Source organism: Lepidothrix coronata, unplaced genomic scaffold (assembly GCF_001604755.1).
Source record: "Lepidothrix coronata isolate B3197 unplaced genomic scaffold, Lepidothrix_coronata-1.0 Scaffold91, whole genome shotgun sequence".
Lineage (NCBI taxonomy): Eukaryota > Metazoa > Chordata > Aves > Passeriformes > Pipridae > Lepidothrix > Lepidothrix coronata.
The window spans coordinates 3171905-3192430 of record NW_016690271.1 but is presented as its reverse complement, the minus strand read 5'-3'; the positions used below and the strand labels follow the sequence as shown (position 1 = coordinate 3192430).

The 20526-nt window shown below is 48.8% G+C and overlaps 1 protein-coding gene across 13 annotated transcripts in view; it reads left to right on the top strand.

Annotated features, from left to right (window-relative positions):
* MSI2 (musashi RNA binding protein 2) overlaps positions 1-20526 on the top strand; it is a 221682-nt gene that overhangs the window by 180409 nt on the left and 20747 nt on the right. For 8 of the 13 annotated variants that reach the window (XR_001875920.1, XR_001875921.1, XM_017821645.1 and 5 more), the window contains exons 10-12: positions 2476-2550; positions 16907-16969; positions 18288-18314. Coding sequence is in view for 11 of the 13 variants with exons in the window: in XM_017821645.1 (XP_017677134.1) it covers positions 2476-2550; positions 16907-16969; positions 18288-18314 (165 nt within the window). In the remaining 2 variants the exon portion in view is untranslated. Of the gene's footprint in view, positions 1-2475; positions 2551-5819; positions 7295-16906; positions 16970-18287; positions 18315-20526 lie in introns of those variants that run through there. The other 5 variants (XM_017821648.1, XM_017821647.1, XM_017821642.1 and 2 more) reach the window with 2 other exon arrangements.

Genomic DNA, 20526 nt, shown 5'->3' with positions numbered 1-20526 from the left:
GCCTTCCTTTGCGAATGACCCGGGGTTCCTCAGAGCAGCGTTTGGAGACAGTAATTTTCTTGCATTTACTAGAGCATTTCACTTAATTTTTCAGAGGTCCCTGATGTGCTCAGTGTTCCCACATATTGAGCATGAGCTTTGTGCATCTTGGATCACCAAATTTTAAAATGAAAAGACATTTCCATAGTCTGGGCAGGAGCCCAGTGGAAGTGGTGGTGTGAAGGTGGTTTGGTTGCTGGTTTGAGTTCTGCTCCCATGGGCAGGAGGGTCTTGCTTCAGAGGAGGTGATCCTGGCAAAACTTGGAATTTCGGTTTACCAGCAAGGGATAGTTAGAGGGATTGGTCATTCCTCAGGATTACCAAAGCAAATCAACTGCTCGGTGCCCAGTGCAGGATGAGGATGGCACCTAATGGGAATGTTGGGTAGGTCAGCATGGCCGTGATTTGGCTCGATGAAGGATCCACGTGGGCGCGGCGTTAACGCACTATTGATATTCAGCCAGGCAATTTCTCCGTGTGGATCAGGCTTCGAGTCGTTAGAGCAGAGCTGGGCACTGCAGCAGTAAATGGAGAGGAAAATTGAAGTAATGTTGTATTATAAATTTATGATTTCATCTGCCTGACTTAGGGAGCGTTGAGCTCTGGTGGTGCCGGCAGAGCCCCCGGGCAGCTCGGCTGGTGCCGCAGCCATCGGGCACAACCATGTGTGGCCCGGGAGAGTGGGGCTGCAGTGGGACTGCCCTGGGGTTGAGGCAGGACCATCCTAGGGCAGGCAACAGAAGAGGTGGCATCCAAAACCACTATGGGCAGTTGCCATCTACCACCATACCAATCCAGCCAGAGCCACAGGCACCAACCTGCAGACCTCAGGTGCTGCCCAGCACATCAGTCCCCTGCACCCCGACAGTCACAAGCTGACAGATCTGCTTCAGTACTGTCTGAATCAAAATAAACCCTGATTTTTTCACTTGGCAAGGAGAGGGGCTGCGCTCGGACGCCGCGGGGTGATTTTTCAGCAGTGGTGTTAATGGCGCTACTTACTTAGCAAACAATCCATTTATCAATAGGGTTGTTTAAAAAAAAAAACCAGAAAGGAAAAAAGGTTTGTAAAGCTTAACTCTGAAAGATCTGATTTAATGACAGAGGTGATTAGTTTCTAAGGGAATCCAGCCTGTAGAGCTGTGAAATAAATAGTCAAGGGCTAAGCGGTGTGTACATATCGCTGAGAGCGCGATGTGCTGTCCAGGCATCGCAAGGCTGCCTTTGCTTGGCACTGCTTAATCCCATAATCAGAATTCATCCAAGCATTTTTATCTTCCAGTTTTAGATTATGATTAATAGTACATTATATGTATGTATAAATCTGGTCGGAAATGGAGGGACTTGCTGCAGCAGGAAAATAGTCGTGTGATGGATGCGAGAATTAAAGGATAAATAAAAGCAGAGGTAGGAGCCCCCCAGAAGAGCCATTTGGCTGCTGAACGTGTTCTCAGCCTCCAGCCCAGCTGCTGCCAAGATTCCCACTGACTTCAGATAGTGGGAGCAAACTTTTCCTCCTCCAGGTGACCTGGAGAGGTCTGGGCTGGTGCTGAGGATCAGCAGGGATGTTGCATTAAGTGCACTGGAATTGTAAAGAGCGGTGCCTGTTTTTAAGAAAACTGAGCAAGGAAAGGTTGAGAATCAACGGGAGGTTAGAATTCTAGGAAACCCTCCTGAGTGTACAGGACACCTTGGGCATCGGCCATCCTGGTCACAGCAGACAGCCACAGTGGGACCACAGAGGACAGCTCGTTCCAGTGGGCAGAGTTACCACTTCGTGCCTTTACTGAGGCGTCTTTATGAACAGAATGATCCCAGGTGGCTTTTTCTCCTGATAACCCTCCCAGAGCTGCCTGGGGTTGGTCAGAAATGGCTTTCGGAAGCGCCTCGTGCAGCTTCCTTTTACTTTCCTGAAAAATTAAAAGCTCTTTGACTCCCTGGCTCGTTTCTGCTGCTGCCTCCAACTCTTTGATGTGTTAACTGTTGTCCTTCACACTCCCGGGATAAAGAATTACTACTACCTTAATCTCCAACTGTCAATAGCTCTGAAGCAAAGTACATTCATTGTAAGCTCTCCAAATGTCAGAGCAAACCCGTGTTATGTGTTTAGCCTTAGCATTTGGCATTTACTCTTCCAGCTAACAAGTATGCACAGTCCTTGGGCTCCAGACACCAAAGTGCATGTTAATTACCGGAGTGACAGGGCTCCTGCTCGGAGCTGGGCCAGCTCTAGATGTTTCTATTCAGAGTAATGATGAAACCTCTCTGCAGTTTGGCATGAGCAGAATAAATCTGATTTTTTAATACCTTCTGTAAAATCAAGTCTCACCCATCTTTCCTGTCATTGTGTATTGTATTTAAAAAAAAAACCTCTTCATTAATCCTTAATCTCTCTCTCTCTCTCTTTCTCTTTTCTTTGACATTTCTGTGGTCTAGGTTACCCGAATTTTGTTGCAACGTATGGCCGAGGATATCCTGGATTTGCCCCAAGTTACAGTTATCAGTTCCCAGGTATGTACATTTCATTTGCAAATTTGCTTTATTTTCCCTCTTTCCTTCTTTTTTTTTTTTTGTTTGTTTGTTTGTTTTCTTTTTTTCCTTTTTATTTAAATCCGTAGCTGCAAGCTGAGACAGGCAAGTCTGCAGGGAGCATCTCACACGACAGCAAATTTTTTTTTTTTGTACTATTTTAAAATAGATATTTACAGAGACATATTTTAAGTACATATTTCCTAGCGTGTAAATTGGTACTGGTTATTTGAAAACAAACTTCTTAAATTAAAACATAAAGCAAGAGAGATCATTGAAGAGCTGTTACCCTCCCTTTGATGGGTTTTTCCTTTCATATATATTATAGAGCTACACACAGACACGCACACGCACACAGAGACCCGCACACACCTTCCCGTGCTGTCCTGTGGTAAGTGAATATTCAGCTTTGGAGTGAAAAGTCCAACCTTCCTGTGTTCTGTGTCGGGGTCTCGGGGGTCCTTCACAGGAGTAGTTCTGATGTGTTGATGGTGGAGTTTGGCGTTGGTTGGTTCCCCCTTTCCTTGGCGTAGCTGCCACCGCAGTGGGCCAGGGCCGGGGTGGCTGGATCAGGAGAAAATAAATCATAGAATCACAGAATAGAGTGGTTTGGGTTGGAAGGGACCTTCAAAGGTCATCTAGTCCAACCCCCTTGCAATGAGCAGGGACATCTTCCACTAGATCAGGTTGTGCCGAGTCGTGTCCAGCCTTGACCTTGAACGCTTCCAGGGATGTGGCGTCCAGCAAAGCCCATCCAAAACCCCATGTCCATTCCAGCACATCCACAGTGGGACTGACACCACGCAGGACAGGGAGTTCCTTTTCCTTTCACACTGGGGTTTTCCCAGCAGCTCAAACAAGCCCAGCAGCACTGCTGTGTTTGTGGCTGAAACCCCATCTGGCCACCGTGAGACCCCAACAGGCCTTGCCTTAAATTCCTGAGCACCCTCATCACAGGGGCTCACATGCTGCAGCCCCACCACCTCCTGCCACACTCCTTGGGGCTCAGAACAGGGTGGGAGCTTGGGGTAATGAGGAAACCAAGTGAACCCCCCGTAGTGAGCAACAGCAGGGCAGGAGGAAAAACAGCATGCTCATGGGAAAGTCCTCTAGGATGGGTGAGGATGTGGATGGATGCTTGGCTCTGCCTGCAGCTGGACATGGAGGCTGGGGCAGACACAGAGCCTTGTGTCTGACCCTAGGTCATTAGAATGAGACCCTGCTTTGGGAGAATATGGATTGTCATCATCTGTAGGACGAGCAGTGTCCTTGGGATGGGGCTTTTGTGCAGCTGGTTTTTGCAGGACTGATAACACCAAGGGTAGCAGCGCTGTGAGGGTTTATTTTTTTGAATTCTACCAAAAGCTCAGCTGTCTCTTCCCACCTGTGCTATACCCTCCCGGGCCAGGCCCGAAACAAGCAGGGTGTCAGTGGAGCTGCTGGGGTGACATGCTGGGCAGGGAGGGCCAGCAGCAATGGGTGACACAGTGCTAGTGGGGACAAGGCAGGCGACCCCCTGGAGACCCCACCACTGCTCCACTGGAGCCAGTGGGAGAGTCCAGTCCTGCAGGATTGCAGCCGGGAGTTGGACGTGAGGAGGAGGCCTCAGCAGGCGCTGGTGTGTTGTCTCACACTCTCCTCCCAGCCCTCACGATTCCATGTGGCAACTGATACGTATGAAGGCACTGAGTGAGAGACTCCTTTGATAGGTTTAATGATGGAAATCAGCAGAGCTTAGATGAGTTTAATTATAAACATGTCTAAAACGAACGTGTCTGCTGCCTGGCAGCAAAGGCACCCTTCAACTCGAGCCCTCCTTAGATATATTTTCGTTAAGGGCCTTGTTTTTCCAAAGCAGGCCTTCCTGTTACTGCCTGGTTATTTTCAGTCTCCTGCAGAGATGGAATATGGAGAAAAAGATCCAAGTGGGTTGTCAGCACTAAAAAGGTGCCCCAGCTGTGGGCCATGGTGAGCCTGCGGGAGCCGGGCAGTGCTGGGAGATGCTCAGGGTCCTGTCTCACCTTGTCGGGTTTCCCTGCCCCAAAGCTCTGCCCCTGCTCCACTCCCACTCAGACCATTCTTCCTTAGCAGCAATCAGAACCTTATCAGAGTTGTTGGGGGGTTCTCAGATGATTTGGGGCTCCAGTCTCCAGGAACATGACCCGTCAGAGCGGCGCAGGGCGTGGGAGCCTCCTGGCCAGAGGTGCAACATGAGGGGTCAGGGGCCAGGCAGCAGGATGGGATGTCCCCCTCACTGGAGCAAGTGTCTGGGGACAGAGAGCCCAGTGCCAGGGGAGCACAGCTCGGTGCCAGGGAGCCATTTGGGAGCAGGGCAGGAGTTGAGGTGCTGACCCTTCACGTGTTTTGGCACTTGCAGAAGTGCCTGTGGGGCTCGTGGCTTGGAGTGTGGGACAGGCACATGCAAAACGATGGAGGGGAATCCGAAATCTACTTTTTTGTAAGTTGTCGGGTCCAAAATCTCAGTGCTGTGATTTGGAGAGAGAAATTCTCAGCTGTTTCTGCAGGAGCATCCTGGGCTGTTGGTCTGAGAGCTTCCTCTGCCTCCCGGCTCCGTAACACCCAAACGTGGTGGTGGTCAATGTAAATGTGCATGTAAATGTACAGTCACACTCCTGGGGTTCCTCTGGGAGGAGACCTGGCAGTGTGTTTCACACAGTACAGTCGTGTTCTCCTGCACGTGCCCGTCCCCATGTGCTGGGCAGGGGGGCCGGGCTGGCACGGGCACTGTCCCGCTGGGCTGTTGGTCTGTCCTGGCACAGGTTACACTGCCTAGCTACTATTTCAACAAATGAAAACCAAAAAAGGGAATTCCCACCTGGTTGAACTGTCCTGATGTTATTTAATGTTGTCCAGATGAAATGAGGTACAAATGCCACACCCCAGCTGTCTGCGTTCCCTTTCCCATGTCCGGGGCAGACACGGCGCTGCTGGAGCTGCGGGCAGGGTCCCCTCCCAGGCTGTCCCACATCCTCTCCCACATCTCCCATTTCCTATGGCACGGGACAGCCCCTGACTCCACGGACAAGACATGTGCAACCCTTTGGCGACTGCTCTGTCCCCTCCCTTCCCGTTATTCCCTCCATCCCTTCCTCACGCAGTACGTTGCCTCTTTTATTTTAATTGCAATCACTCCCTTTCTGTGTCTCTTTTTTATTTTTTATTTTTTTTTATTTCTGGGACTTATCTTTTCAGTTTAATCTATTAATTTCTGTTCTTATTTCACTTTGCAGACTATTTGCCGATTTCACAAGACATAATTTTTATCAACTAGTTCTTAAAGATGCATAACAAATTAATCGGGGTTTACTACAGTGCTAATGAGAGAGAGACAGAGAAAGCCTGGGTGGTCCATGTTTAATATCAATGTCCACTGAAAAATTGCTGCTCTTACTGGCTGGTTTGATTGACTGGACTTTTTATTTTATTTTTATTTTTTTAAAGGCTCCATATCCTCACTGCTTTGAGTTTGCTTTTTAATTTTTTTTATTATTTTTTTTTCCTCTGCTTTGTTATGAGTTTTTAATGCCCACTTGGAATGTAACTCACAAGGATGGGGTCAGGGGCGTTCCGAAGGCATGACTTCTCACAAACTTCTTAGAAATCGTTTTATCAATGAAGTAGGAAGGGTGATTGGGTTGATTTGGTCTCACAAACAGCCCCAGAGAGAGCGATTGGCGCTTTTTAACATGGGGACATCCAGCAGTAGCACAAACCATATCCAGGGTGGAGCAAGAAGGGTGTCTCCTGTCCCTGGGATCACTGGCAGTGCAGGGTGGAATTATTCCAATTGGGTGACCCGATGGCTCTCACGGACCACACGTGTCCTCATTCCATTCCCTTCATCGGTGGCTCTTGGAGAGCTGCCACAATCACACAAAGGCCACGGCGAGATGCCACCAAGGGAGGGGCTGAGGCAGTTCCTGCCCCCTCCAGCAATTCCTGCCCCGCTCCCAGAGCCCGTGGAGCTCTGAGCGACCTGGTCTAGTGGAAGGTGTCCCTGCCCTTGGAACGAGATGAGCTTTAAGGTCCCTTCCAACCCAAACCGTTCTGGGATTCTGTGATCCCAAGCTCTGACCGCCCCTGCCCCGCAGCCAGCGATGCTCCTGCACACTCCTGCACCCGCTTCTCCTTCCAAACTTTGCTTGCAAATAATGGGGGAATCTCCTGAATTCTGGCCAAGCTTTCCCTGCTTAAGCTGCATCGCTCTTCTTCATCTCCACCCAAATCGCAGGAGAGCTGCAAAGCTCCTGCCATTGGCTTTAACAAGACCAGATTATGGACTTTTGGGTAGAAAACACACATTATATTTAAATTCTGCTTCTCTTGAAATGTTTCTGCCCATTTGATAAGTTTGTGAGAAGTACGTTGCATGCTTACAGTAGAACTGTAATGCATTTTAATGTTTGTTAATCCACTTGTTTAAAATGTCAGTGTCAAAGGCTCTACAATCCACGGCTGTGCTGTTCATTTCATTAAAGATGCTTGATGTAATAATTGGGTAGTTTTCTTTTGACTTTTCTGCAGGCAATAGCTTTTTTTAATCTGTATGGCTTCTTATTATTTTGTTTGGGTTTTTTTGCTATGAATTGCTTTGCTTTTGTGAACTTGTCTTAGTGTGCATGATTTGCAAACATTTCGGCTATTGTGAATTTTCTCATTTTTTGTAAATAGTCCATCTGTGCTTTTCTTTTTTTTTTTTTTCTTTTTTATGACTTTTTTTCCTGTAAGTAACTGAGGTAGAAAATAATAATAAATTGTTTACAACGGATCTGCTGTGTTGCTGCTCTCTTAGCTTGCAGTTTTAATATTTTGGTTTGGATGCCCCAAATAACCAGTACCAATGACAGTTGAATAAAAGAATAAAAACAACCATCACTCAGAGTGTGTGACCCGGTGTTTGAAGAACCTGCAGAGGAACAGTCACGTATGAGGTGTGCTTACAGCAAAAATTACACCCCAAAAAAAAGACAACAATGCACTTGTAACTGGGGGGAGAGGAGTGATCTGTGTTAAAATTGCAGCATCCCCACTGATGCTCCACCATGGTGGTGGGATGTTCCAGCACTGTCTTTATCCCAGTTATACTTTCTCTCATCATCACCTGAATGTTTGGGCATTCTCGAAGTTTCGTAGAAGCCTTCAGGTCAGGAATTTAAATTATTTATTTTAATTAAGGGTTTGTTTGCTTGTATGTTTGTTAAAGCTTATTAAAACCTTTGTGTATGGGGAGAGGTGGGAAAAACAAATATTTTCACGAACTTTGCAGAGCTGAGGGAAATACATTTGCTTATTAATCATGGTGCTGCAGAGGGCAGGAGCCCAGCCTTGGGTCACACTCCTGCAGTGCCTGGGGCAGTGGAAATGCCACACGGGATGGTTCAAAGTCTAGACTGGTGGGCTTTGTTATTATGAGAGCATTTAAACCAACTTTGTGTGAATCTGTAGAGCTTAATTTAGTTTCTTTCCTGATGCCAGTCCCAAACTGTTCACTCGTTGCCCATCAGTGCTGGATAGGGAGATATTTTGTGTGAAAGTTATTTGTGGCACTTGCCTAGTAGGTAATAACTAGAAAGTAGTTATTTTCGGGGTAAGGAAAAGGAACTGGTGCCAAAGACAAGGGGAATTATGACAGACAAGGGCACGATTATTTTTAAATGCTTAAGCCTTCTGTGTCATAGTGTCTGAGAGAGGGAGATGAGGGAAGGGGGTTCCTGTGTCTGGTGTTCAGGACACCCAGATTCAAGTTCTGTTGCTGCTGCAGGTTTCCCCTGTGGTTAATAACCTCTAAGGTGAGTGCAGTGGGGATAGGAGGAAGAGAGTGTAGCTCCAGCATCCCAAAAATTCCATCTGTACCATGGTGCAGTGGTGTAAAACACCCAGTGTGGGAGGTGTGGTGCTTCCTTGACCCTGAGCCACATTCTCCTGTACTCAAACACCCAGCCGCTCTGGTGATGGAAAGTGATTTTAAAAGTGCTGCCTACACATGGCTTCTGTACCCCTAGGGAGCGATGGAGTCAGTATTAATAGGGGTCAGCTCTGTAAAACACTCTTCAAGCACTGTTACACAAGTGTAAGGCTTGTATAACATTTACTAATGGGAGCAGAGTTTGTCTGGTCGTGATACTGGAATGATCAAATGTAACACTCGGGAAAGGGGAACTTGGTGGCAGCTGCAAAATAGGACTAGGAAATGTAAAACCTATTTTAAATTGTCTGTTCAGTTAGTTAAGAGATGTGGAACAGAGCTGGAGATGTTTCTCACTCCTTTGTCTAACCCTTTCTTAACTGCTTAAAGTCTGCTCTGATCACCCCTGCACTGCATGCCTTGTTTTCACCTGAACACGTCACTGCATCTGCATGGCATCAATGGTTTACAGAGTGCATTTGAAATCTGCTGGAACCACCTGAATTACCTCTTCCCACCTCTCTGTTTCAGCCTCCATCACTGAAAACAAAGACTGTAGACTGGACCTGGTTTAAAATTAAGATTTTGGGTGTTCTTTTGCTGAGGAGGGACTGTTCCCATTGCAGGTGCATCCCTGGAGGGAGGAGCAGCTGGAACTGCAGGCAGCAAGCTGAGAAATTAATGTAGCAAAGCCCTTAAATCTCCAGCTAGAAGGTTCTCCTTCAAGTTCTGCTTATATGACGGTAGCTTGTGTTTTGATGCAGGAAAAAATGGTCTTTAGAGGTGTTCCCTGAGACTGAGCAGAGCTGAAGCACCTTTGCCTCTTAGCACAGTTTTTCTGAGAAGAGTTGCATTTTTTTAACGTTGCAGAGAATTGTGTAAAATGCCTTTTACACCTCCTATTTTCCCCACCCCTTAAAATAATCTGATCATTGACTTTAAGGTGAGGTTTTCCAGAGAAAACTGTTGATCTGAGTTGGTGGTCCAGCTGCCACCACTGCTGATGGCAGCAGAGTGTGGCCAGTGAAAATGGTGTCTGTGTCCCTTTGCTGCTCCATCTCCTCGATGTGAGTGAGGCTCATTTTGAGGTTTCCTCAAACACTGTGTCTGGCAGAGGACCAGAAGTGCCCAGAGCCTTCGTTAGGTTTTTCTGTACTGATAACTTTAATAACTGAGCAATGAGAACACCTTGAACATTGAACTTGAACGCTCATTGTCCTTTTCTCAACTGCTCACTGATCCATGCCTGGAGTTGGAGGCTTTAAAACTTCAGGGTCATTGCCCTGGAAATGAGTGATCCTGGAGGGACAGAGAGTCGAGAAAAGGAAAAAAACCTCCAAACCTGCCAGTGTCTCTGGAGGGCTTTATGTTTTGGGGTGATGCTGCAGATCCAGAGCAGTGGTTTCGGCTGTGAAGAGGCCACAGCTGCAGCGACCGGGAGGTGTAATGAGAATAATTATTCACAAGAGTAAAGAGGCATAACACAAATACTCGTGTGTGGAGGAAAACATGGATAACCCTACAGAAGGAGGAACATGATCTGGTAATGCCCATCCTGCTGTGAGGAATTCTCTGTGTCCGAGCGAGCCGGAGCACGACGGCTCACCTGCCTTCGTGCCTTACGCCTCAGTAGAGACAGTTTTTAACTGCAAAGCTGTTAAAAATTGGAGCTGGGGTTGCAAAGAACCTGAAGAGATCAGTCTCCTTATAGACCAAAAACATTCAAAGGTGAATGTTTTCCCATCTCATTTAGTAGTAGGATTTCCAGCTGACCATTGAGGAGCTTCCAGGTCCTGCCTTGCCCAGGAGCGGTGATACGTAGTTGCTGCAGCAATGCCCTGAAGGTTTCTGGGCTCAGTATCCTAATCTTCTCCTCTGACTGTTCTTACAGTGTGGGTTGTGGAATGCTCAGTAACATTTCCTCCAGTGGGGCACTGGGAAGGGCCCTGTCTGCCAGTGATGGCCATGCTGGGTGAGCTGCAGCATCTCTGAGAGGGGCTCAGCACTTCGGCGCGTGTGGGTGGGGAAGAGTTTCCCACCCTCTGGTAACCTTGTCCTGTAATTTACTACCTTCTCTTTTACGTTGCCTCTTTGTGTTGAATTTTTCTAGCTTCAGCCTCCAGACACAAATTCTTTTTATGCCTTTGTTCATCATCAAGGACCTGTCTTTAAATAATACTTCCACAGATAGTTTAGGTCATTCATAAAAATTGAAGCAAGCAGCTTAACCAAATAGCTCATTTTCCTTACCATCAGAGCAACCGAAATGAGGCTTGAAGCAAATCAGTGCCACGTTGCTGAACTTTAAATAGGTGCCTTAATGTGGTTCCATCTAACCTGCCCTTGTTCATCCAGCAGCAGGTGACTGAAATGCAGGAATTCAGAGCTGCCGTGCTGTGAGGCAGCTTGAGGCCAGTGAGCTCACAGGTATTTCCTCCTCTGCAGCGATCATTTCCTTTATACTTACCTTGCTGATTAAAAATTGATGGTAAATAGGGGGGTGGAACGAGATGATCTTTAAGGTCCCATTCTGTGACTTCATGGTTCTATTAAATGCTTTCATCGAAGCCACCAACTTCATATTGAACAGAATTACTTGCTTTTAGGAAGCGATTCGGTTGAAATTCTCTGTCATCTGTTCACTTGAAGCTCGTGATTCTCTGAGTTTCACCAGTTGCTAATTAGGGACAATCCCAGTTACATACTAAGTTTGAGTGCTGGATGGTGGGAACTTCCATAGGGCATGTTTGAGGAATGGAGCCTTGAAGCTGCTGTAGGGTAGAAACAGGTTTTAAGTGGAGCAAATAACCTAAATCAGCTGCCAGCTTTTGCTTTTTGGTTTGTAGTTTTTTGAATAAATAGTTTTTTTAGAACAAACTGTTTGCCTTTGAGAAGTTTCCCAGTTTTCAGCACGGTGGAATAACTGCAAAAGGGTTATTGCAGTTGAAACGCCACAGGATGATAATTTGGAGACAAACATGGCTTTGTCTCACTGATGCATAAAGTAATTACTGGGCAGAAGTGCACCATTCTCATCCTAAAACCCACGGCCTGAGAGTGGCTACAGCTGAAAAATGGGTCATTTACTGTACAGAAAGTGGAAGTGCCAAATTTTAAATTAACTGTATTTGTGTTTTGCTGTTGTTTTGAAATTCCAGAGCAGAAATATTTGCTCATCATAACATCCATCATAACAGACATCGGATGCGCGGCATCGGGGGATGTTGGGCCTGGGACAGACCCTCCCACGTGTGGCTGTGCCCTGGGTGACTCAGGGGCTGCAGGATGAGGTTCCATGGTGCATTGTGTCCTCTAGCTGAAGTTTCCTAATTTTCTGACCTGGTGAAGTAGATTTTAATCAGCTCAATGTAACACAGTGGAAAAGGACAAGGGGAACCACTTAATGGGGCTGTGGAGGAGCTGGAGTGGGTTTGGAGATGCTGCAAGTGTTGATAGAATTGATCAAAACCTTAGGAAAGAACTTCCCTGTTTCCCTGGGGGTCTGCCGTGCTCGGTGCCTGGCATTGACTGTGGTGTGGACAGTGCCATCCCCCTTCTTCAAAAACAGACCTGTCTGGTGGGAAGCACATGACATTCCAAGCAGGGCTTGTCGCTGCTTCCACGTTCTACAGACTTTGGAAGAGCTTCACAGAGTCTGCAATCAAATCCAAAAGAGTTAATTGCTACTAAACCATAGTAACAAGTTGTGAATTATTTGGTAGAACCCCAATCTTTGATTAGTTCTAGGGAATATTTGATTTCTCTGTGGGTATGTTCTTCTCTAAATATTAAGCATTGAGTTGTTCGTCTAATGCTTGGAGTAGTAGCAGTTTTTTTCTTTCTGATCTGTGTTTCCTTATAGAAGGGGAAGGGGAGTGTGAGACAGAGAGCCTGGAAGATGAAGGTTTTGAACATAAAGGGATTGTTTTGGGATGGAGCTTTCCCCTGTGTGTGCTCACCATTAAAGATGACGTTTTTGTGCGGTAAATTGGACCCACGCCTGCCTGCCTTCAAAAAAAACTACCAGGCTCTTCTGCTTCATGGTTTTGAGTCTCTGATACTTTTGAAATGAAGCCTAAAGATCCTCCAAAGAGGATAACAGTGCCTAATGGAAAGAATAATGGGAGCGAGAACCCATCTGAAATGACAGCTCTGAGCCTCACACAGCTTTTCGGGCTGATCAAAGCTGCTGGGAACGCTGTTTGAAAAGGGGGGATCAGCTCCCCTGCTCCTCTTCCCGCTCAACCTGCACATGATTTCATATTCCAGCCTTCTCACTTTTTTCCTGGTAGATCAATTGACCCTCCTGAATGGCTGGTGTTCGGATCAGTGCTCTGGGGACCAGAGTGTAAGAGGTGAACTGTTGGGGGGATGAAGCCTCAGAGCTCGATCCCCTCGTGCACAGGGACCCCCAAAATGCCCCACACAGAGCAGTCTGCAGCTCCTCTGCCCATGTGTGTGAATACTCCAAACACTTCATAAACACAGAGGAAGGGAGTTGCTTCCTCGTCGTAGTTTTATGGTGGCTTTTATTTTATTCCCTATGTGTGTCCCACGATTTTGGTTATTTTCTGAAGTCAGGTGATGATTTGAGCATCTCAGCTTCCATTTTTATTCTTATGTTAAATCCCCGTGCTCATTGCTGAAGTCTGAACATGCGACCTCAGGTACCCAAGTGCTTTAGAAATCAGAAGCAGAGGGAATTCTTTGCATGGTATTTTTTTATTTAAGAACTAAATTCATGATCTCTATGACTTCTTTTTGGGATGATTCCTATTGTTTGGTTGTTTTAGAGGACGAGGTCATGTGTGCTTTGGGGATGCAAAATACCTGGGGTCTTCAGGGGCTGAGCAGAGCAGGGCTGAAGGAGTCAGTGATTTGTCTTAGAGCCAGGGCTGCGAGGAAGGGGGTCCTGGCAGTGTGGAGGAAGGGGTGGAATATGGTTCTTGTGTTAATTCCCTCGCTCGTGGTTGCCTTGTAGCCACATCTAGGCTGGAGGAAAGAGAACTCAGTGATTTGAGAAGGAACAATCCCACTGGAGTGGGAGGTGGAGCAGGGCCTCTTGAGCCCCTCGAGCCCCCGTGGAGAGTGGCCTTGCTTAGGCAGCATTGTTCTCACCAGATTTGTTCACAAAGCCCCTGGAAAATCCACTAAATCCCGGGCTCTCAGTGCCATGCCAAGCACCAGACGCTGTGAGCCAGGGCTGTGCTGCCCCAGGATCCCCTTTCTCCCAAACTCACCTGTGCCTGCACCCAGCCACGGACCAAATCTGGGACCTCAGGGCAAAGCCTTTAACCCAGATGTGTCCATCTCCCCTCCCTGCTTCACTGTTTAAAGTGAAACTATTGATGCAGGAAGCAGGAAAATTTTTCTGTGAAAAATTGCACTTGGAACGCTGGGTTTGGCTTGTTCTGAGCAATGAGAGAGCATGAAATTGCTGTGAATCCTCAGGGCTTTCCTGGACAGTGTGTGAGCCCAGTGCAAAACATTTATTGTAAAATACCTTCTAATTGCAGTGCCTGAAGTGGGCACCGCTGGGAGCTTGTTTCCTCTGGGCAGTTGGGAGCAGCGGGTACACAAAGGACAGGGATGGTGCTGGCAGGAATCAGTGCCTTAAACAAACACAAGGAATGAATTGATCTCTCCCTCCACCCTTCTGATTTTCCAGTGGACTCGAGAGGGCTTAGAGGGAGTGGGGCTGGTGCCGACTGACCGTGCTCCCTGCCTGGCCTGGCCAGGGTGGGATCTGGAGCCCACTGCCATCGATACTCCCATTGGCTGCATGGTACTCTTGCCCAGACACCCATTGCTGGCACCCAGTCCCCTCCAAGCCAGTGACACTGGACCACTGTTTTCAACTCTGGGCTCTGCTGGCTACAGCTTTTCCTTGTCCCCTGCTCCAGCTCTTGCAAGTGTTCCCAGTGCCCCGTGCTGGGATCCCTGTCAGGCAGAGTGGAACGGTGTCAGCTTCCTATCACTGCTGGGAGGGTCAGAAGCAAAGAGCCACACGTTACCACAGGGAGTTGGCACAGTGGTGAGAGGTCACACAGCATTAGTGGCTTGGCAGCAGTGCCAGAGAATCTGTTCCCAGCTGAGCGATGGATGCGGTGCCTGGCAGAGGGCGTTTTAGTGGGGGGATCGATTGCTTTCAGTACGTTGGATTGATTTGGGGATTCTCCAGTGATGGAACCAGCCTGTGAGTGTATCAGTGAGCAGGGTTTTGCCAATCTTGATAATCAATCCCCGTTTCCATCTCCCGCTCCCAGAGCTGGTGCTGTGGCTGTTCCGCCTCCGGCCGCCTGCAGCGTTCCCGCACGGAGCGCGAGCAGCCGATCACACTTGAGTTGTTTGGAGTGCCATGTTGCAGAGATGCTTTTATCTCAGTATTGGGATAAAAGCTTTCTTTGGGGGCGGAGGGATTAATTTTTCACACATCTGTCCACTGGAATGCAATAACGAAGCCTTTGTTCAGGCTCTTTCCGTGGAGCGCCTTCTCCACCCTTGTTATTTCACTCTTCTTTTGCATGGCAAAACTTTTTGTCCTGCATTTCAAATAGATCTTGAGCGTCCCTGGCAGCTGAACAAGAGAAACAAACTTTCCAGCCCCGTTGTTTGTGCTGTTCTCAGGGGATGCTTGGTGATTTGAAGGGTATTTGATTGGTTTTGGCAGAGGCATTTTATTCCATGGAAAATCCACAGCTCCTTTGATCCCTTGCGGATGGTTTAGGGAGCCCCTGGAGCCTCCAAATGAGAGATTTGTGGGTGGCCAGCTGGTCGTGGAGGTGCCATGGGAACGCTGAGGACTCTGCTCTTGGGCCGTGCGCCGTGGTGGGCAGGGAACAGGGGGAGAGGTGGGGAATGGTGCCAGCTCTGCTGCTGCCTGAGCCACAGTGGGAGGGCTCGGAGCTTGGCCCAGCCATGGCTCTGCATGAGAATGAAGCCCCAGAGCCTCAGCCCTTGTCCTGCAGATGCTTTCCTTGCTCTTTGGAGGTTGGTTTGACTCCAAAGTCTCCCTAGTCCAGGATATCCCAGCTCCAACACTAATCGTATGTCGGGGAGCCTGACCAGGGTCGATGGCTCCATCCCCAGCAAGAGGGAATTTAACACTCAGGTTTAACACAGATTATAACATTCCCCAGTCCGGATGTGCTTCCCACATCCCACAGAGGCTGTAGCAATTGCAAGCAAACAGGTTCAGCTCAGCCCTGAGGGTTGGGTGCTGGGCTCAGTGCACAGGGAGCAGCAGCCCGGGGAACCTCTGCATACATTTACCTGTGATATTTTTTTCCCCCAACAGCCCTATTACCATATTTAAATGCAAGTATGTCTTTTTTTAATTGATGTATTAAGTAGTTTCAAGTCACTCTAGTCTAGTTCTCTGCTCCTTTGCCCTGATAGATGAGCTGTAGCTGAGCCAATAGTGTAGAGGTAGAGGCTGTAGTCTGCTGGTCTCTCTGGGGTTTGCTCGCTCCTCTGGCTCGCTCTTCTCTTTCTCTGTGCCTCAGTTGTTTTTCTGTGGTTCCTCAGCCTTGCAAAGCAGCTGTGATCAGAGTCCTGGGCCCACTCAAGTGGCAGGTCCCATCGTGGCAGCCACCCCCAGGGTTGTCCTGTTGGGCAGCGGGAGCAGTCGGAGCTCCCAGAAACCAGGAACCTCTCGGGAGTTGTTGACTTTGAGGTTTGGGGTTCTTGCTGATCACCTGGACTTTGCCATTGCCCTCTTAAAATACATATATTGAAAGTCAGTCTCTGACAGATCTTGTGAATGTTAATTAAGTAAAGACATTAAATCTGCGATCTTGCTGGCAGCATTCCATTCCTCTGGAGGGCTTGCTCCCCTGGAGCAGGGGGTATGTCGCTGAGCTCCTTGATCTGCGGCTGTTTTGCTTTCAAGAGCTTTTTTCTTTCTTTCTTTCTTTCTTTTTTAAACTGCATTCCATTGAATTTTTTCTGCTTGATCCCAGCAAATCTGTGATCTTGACACGAGGACCTCCTCATATTTTCCATTACTGCTCTGTCTATAGACCAGCACGTTATTATCACTTGCAAATAAGCCTGGAAGAGAATTCCCTGGTTGGTTGTGGAGCGGGATGACCCCGTTTGTTTGGGAGTACAGAGACATGAGCTGAGTGCTGCGGGCTCTGCCACCAGCCTGTCCACCTCGGCTCCACGATGTGCCATGGCCAGGTGCCCCATTCCTCCTCTGCCAAAGGGGTTTGTGCTGGCAGGGCCCTCTGGCAGCGGGCACCTGGCAAGGGCTCGGCTCTTCCCAACCACGGTGCCTGTTGGTGGCACGGAGAGCCGGGATGGCGAGCTCTGGGAACGCCATGCCCTCGGTGGCCACCCTGGGCCCCGCAGAGACTCGTGGTACCCACTAGCTTCTTTCTTTACCCTTCTCCTTTTCTCCATGGCCAGGTTTTCCGGCAGCGGCTTATGGACCAGTAGCAGCGGCGGCCGTGGCAGCAGCAAGAGGATCAGGTAGGGGGGCCCGTGGAAGAGCAAACCCTCAGAGTGCAGGGTCAGGTAAAAGCTCTGTCGGTATTCTGTGTGGCTGCAGCTCTCCATCATTTCTCTGATTTTCCTCACACTTATCCTGGGGACCTGGAAACGAAAGATCCAAAAAAAAATTATATAAAAATTAAGTAATCAGTCCCGACCCAAACCCAAACTACAAGCAGAGGCCACGGGGGCTGGAGCACCTGCAGGAGATTGGCATGAGAACTGCCAAAACCAGGGTAGATATTCCAATTTGTTTCTTTCTTTATTCCTTTATTGTGTTGGTTTCTTTATTTCTTTGGTTTAAATTCAAGGTTCTAAAAGACACACCCCCCCAAAAAAATTTAATTTGTGTTTTTTGAAAAAAAGTTTTGGTTTCTCATGGGAAGCTGGGGTTGGGTTGAGGTGGTGGCAGCAGCTCCGGGTGCTCCCGCCGTGCCCGGAGCCGCTGTCACCTCCTCTGCCACAGCCAGCACAGAGCATCCCCCCAGCGAGGGGCTGTGTCCTTTGAGGACAGTGTCACTCGTGCCATCAGCAGTGGCACTGCTTCCACGAGGAATGCCAAAGCTTTTCTTCTGTCCTTCCGAAAGCTTCTGTTTTTTTTCCCCTTAAGGGAAATAAATAAATCGTTGCCAATTACCGTTGCTGCCTTAGGTTTAAATTTTGCCAAACACACGAATTAGGACTTTGCTCAGGTGACAAGGAGTTCAGAGCAGCCATCGGTGAGCTGTGGGCTTGGCTCCCGAGCCAGGCCAGGATGGAGCTGCTGCCGGGACGGAGCCGCTGCCAGCCCGGTGTCCTCTGCCCCAGCATCTCCTCAGAGGACACGGCGCTGGCAGCACCTTCCAGCTCACTCATGGCTGAGCTGGGGGTTCTCAGTGACTTTTCTGGCAGTGCCGGTGGGTTAACAAGGCTCTCCCCGAAAAGCCACGGCTGCGTGAGGGGTCAGGAGGAGGGCGCAGGCCCAGGTGTGTCTCGAGTGCGAGCCCAATGCCATGGAGGCCAAAGAAAGACACCAGGAGAACTCCGTTCCATGCAAACTGGCACTGCTTGCAGGCTACAAAGGACTCTCTGTACCAGTTCCATCTTGTGGCATGTAGAGAGCGCCTAAGGGGTGACTTGCCAGCCTGGTTGTGGGGATCCCCCATCTCCCGGCTTCTCCTACTGCCCCGTCACAGAGGGGGAAAAACAAACCCAAAGAGAAAAACAAACCTAAATGAGAAACAAGATTGCTTTTGCATATGCTTCCAGGAAAACAGACCTCATTGTTTCTGCCTCTTCCTCATGTTTTGCCCTTCAGGTTTTGTTTTACGTGCAAACAGACCTGGTGAGTTGCCCCTTAGCAAGGCACAGAGGGTTTGGCTCGATTAACGTTGCTTCCCTGATTATTATGATTATTTTTTTTAATCGGAGTGCTTTTGGTGCCCATTACAACTGAACTGAGCATTGATCAATTCTGTGCCTGAAAATCATTTGTCTTTAATTTGAGTGTTTTTTGGTTTCTCTTTTGTTGGGTTTTCTGTTTTGTTTTTTCAGTTCTTTTGGTTTTTGATTTGAACTTGCAATACGAAACTAAATCTAACCCTAAATTAACAACACCCTTTCTGGCAAGTTTAAAGAGCAGTATGGTGTTTGGAAATGTCTTTTCAAGCCTCAAAATTGCCTGTGTGCACAAAACTGGCAAAACCCCAAAACTGAATCCAAAGAGCCCCTGTCCCTCCCCAGCCCCGAGGTCTCAAGGAGGAAGATGGGTTCGTCACCGGCCCCACGGCCACTCACGTCTGCACCAGACTGTGCTCTGGGAACGGTGGGGTTTCCGTAGAGTCATCTCCATCCAAAGCCGGTTTTGGAAGGGACATCCTGGGTTCTCCACTCCATCAGCAATGGTAGTGAATTGTATCCAGGAGCAGTGGAGTCCGATCGATCTTGCGCTGCAGTGTACGGGCCCGATTCATTACAAGAAAAATGGTTGGGGTTTTTTTCTTCTTTCCTTTTCAGTTGGGTTTTTCTTTTTCCTTCACAAATTCGCACAGTACTCCTTCACATGTGCCTGATCCAAAGCACAGAGCACTGCACAGCTGGCCCTAACTGGCCCTTTCTGCCAGGAAATAGGAAAGAGCTGGAAAACACCCAGGCAGGTGCATCCCACCACCCCTGACTTGCTGGGGAGGGCTCTGCCCAGGGCTGCTGGAGCTGCCCCTGTCACAGAGCAAACAGGCCAGGAGGTTCCTGGAAAGCATTGATGACAGTCCATGTCATCAGTGTCCCCATCACTGCTGCTCCTTCGGCAGTGCTCCAGCCTCACCAGCTCACCCAAAATTGACCTTCTCTGCTCTCCGGCCCTGTCCTGCCGGCTCTTCCCCACCTTCCTGGCATCACTGCCAGCACAGAGACTGAGTGCCCCCAGAGAGCATCCACCTTCAGCTGCACATCTTGGTCTCCCAGGGAAGCTGCAACCCTTTCACTCCAAGCCCCTGAGCACTGACCACCTTGGTTTCTCCCCGAGTTGATGCTCCATCTCTTGGGTCACCCGCATGTTTGCTCAGCCAACAGAAGGAGCCTGCCAGGGGCAGGTACCTGCACGGGGCAGCGCCCGGCCCTGGTTCTGTGCTGCCTGGTCTTCCCTGCCTTTGCCCCTTCCTTTTCCCGTGTCACCAGCTGACCTGGCTAGATAAACAAGTTCTTTTATCTGTCACAGCAGTTCTGTCCTACGACCAGCAGAAAGGGACGTGTCCCTCTCCTCGTGCTCAGTGCCACCCATAAATTCACGTCCTGCGTAGCTGCTTGTGTGCCGGCAGGGTGAGCAGAGCAGTGCTGCTCTCCATAAATCACATCCCCAGTCGATGTCCCAGTGATGAGACAATAGCCAAGGTCCCTCGAGCAGACACGGGTCTGGCCACATCCATTTGCTCCGGGTGGGACTGTGCTGCCCAATCCCTCTGCTGGTTTTGACAACCTCACCCATTCTTGTATTTTTTTAATGAATTGGGACCTGAGCCATGGAAAACAAGCAAAGTTAAAAGTCTGAATGCTGCAAACTCCTCCTAGACAACTTCACTATCAGTGTCACGTTTCTTTTGAATCCACCTGACATATTTTACGTGTAAAACATTTTTGTCGTGTAAACGCTTTTTTTAAAATACAGTCATGGGGGGGCACATTTTTCTCTTGCATTTGACATGGGAGGGGTTCATCTGGCAGGAGAGCGAGACAAGGAAAATTTGGCAGGAGAGGTTTTTTTTGTTCCTTCCTCTTTGGTTCATTAACAAGTCTGAGATTTTTCCAGTTCCCAACCCGTTGCCACCAGCTGTTCCTCCCTGAGGGCTGGAGACAAAACCCATAAGGCCACCTGTGGTCCAGCCCTGTCCCAGGTGAGCAGTGCCAGCTCCCCCGGGCGCGCTTTGCCCGCCGAGCCGTCCAGCAGCACACGGCGCAGTGGGACAGTGGTGCCACGGCACCAGGAACTGCTCCCCCACCCCAGCCCCTGGCACATCTGGATTTTGGGCCCCAGTCCTGGCTTGCCAGCGCTGCCTTTGAGC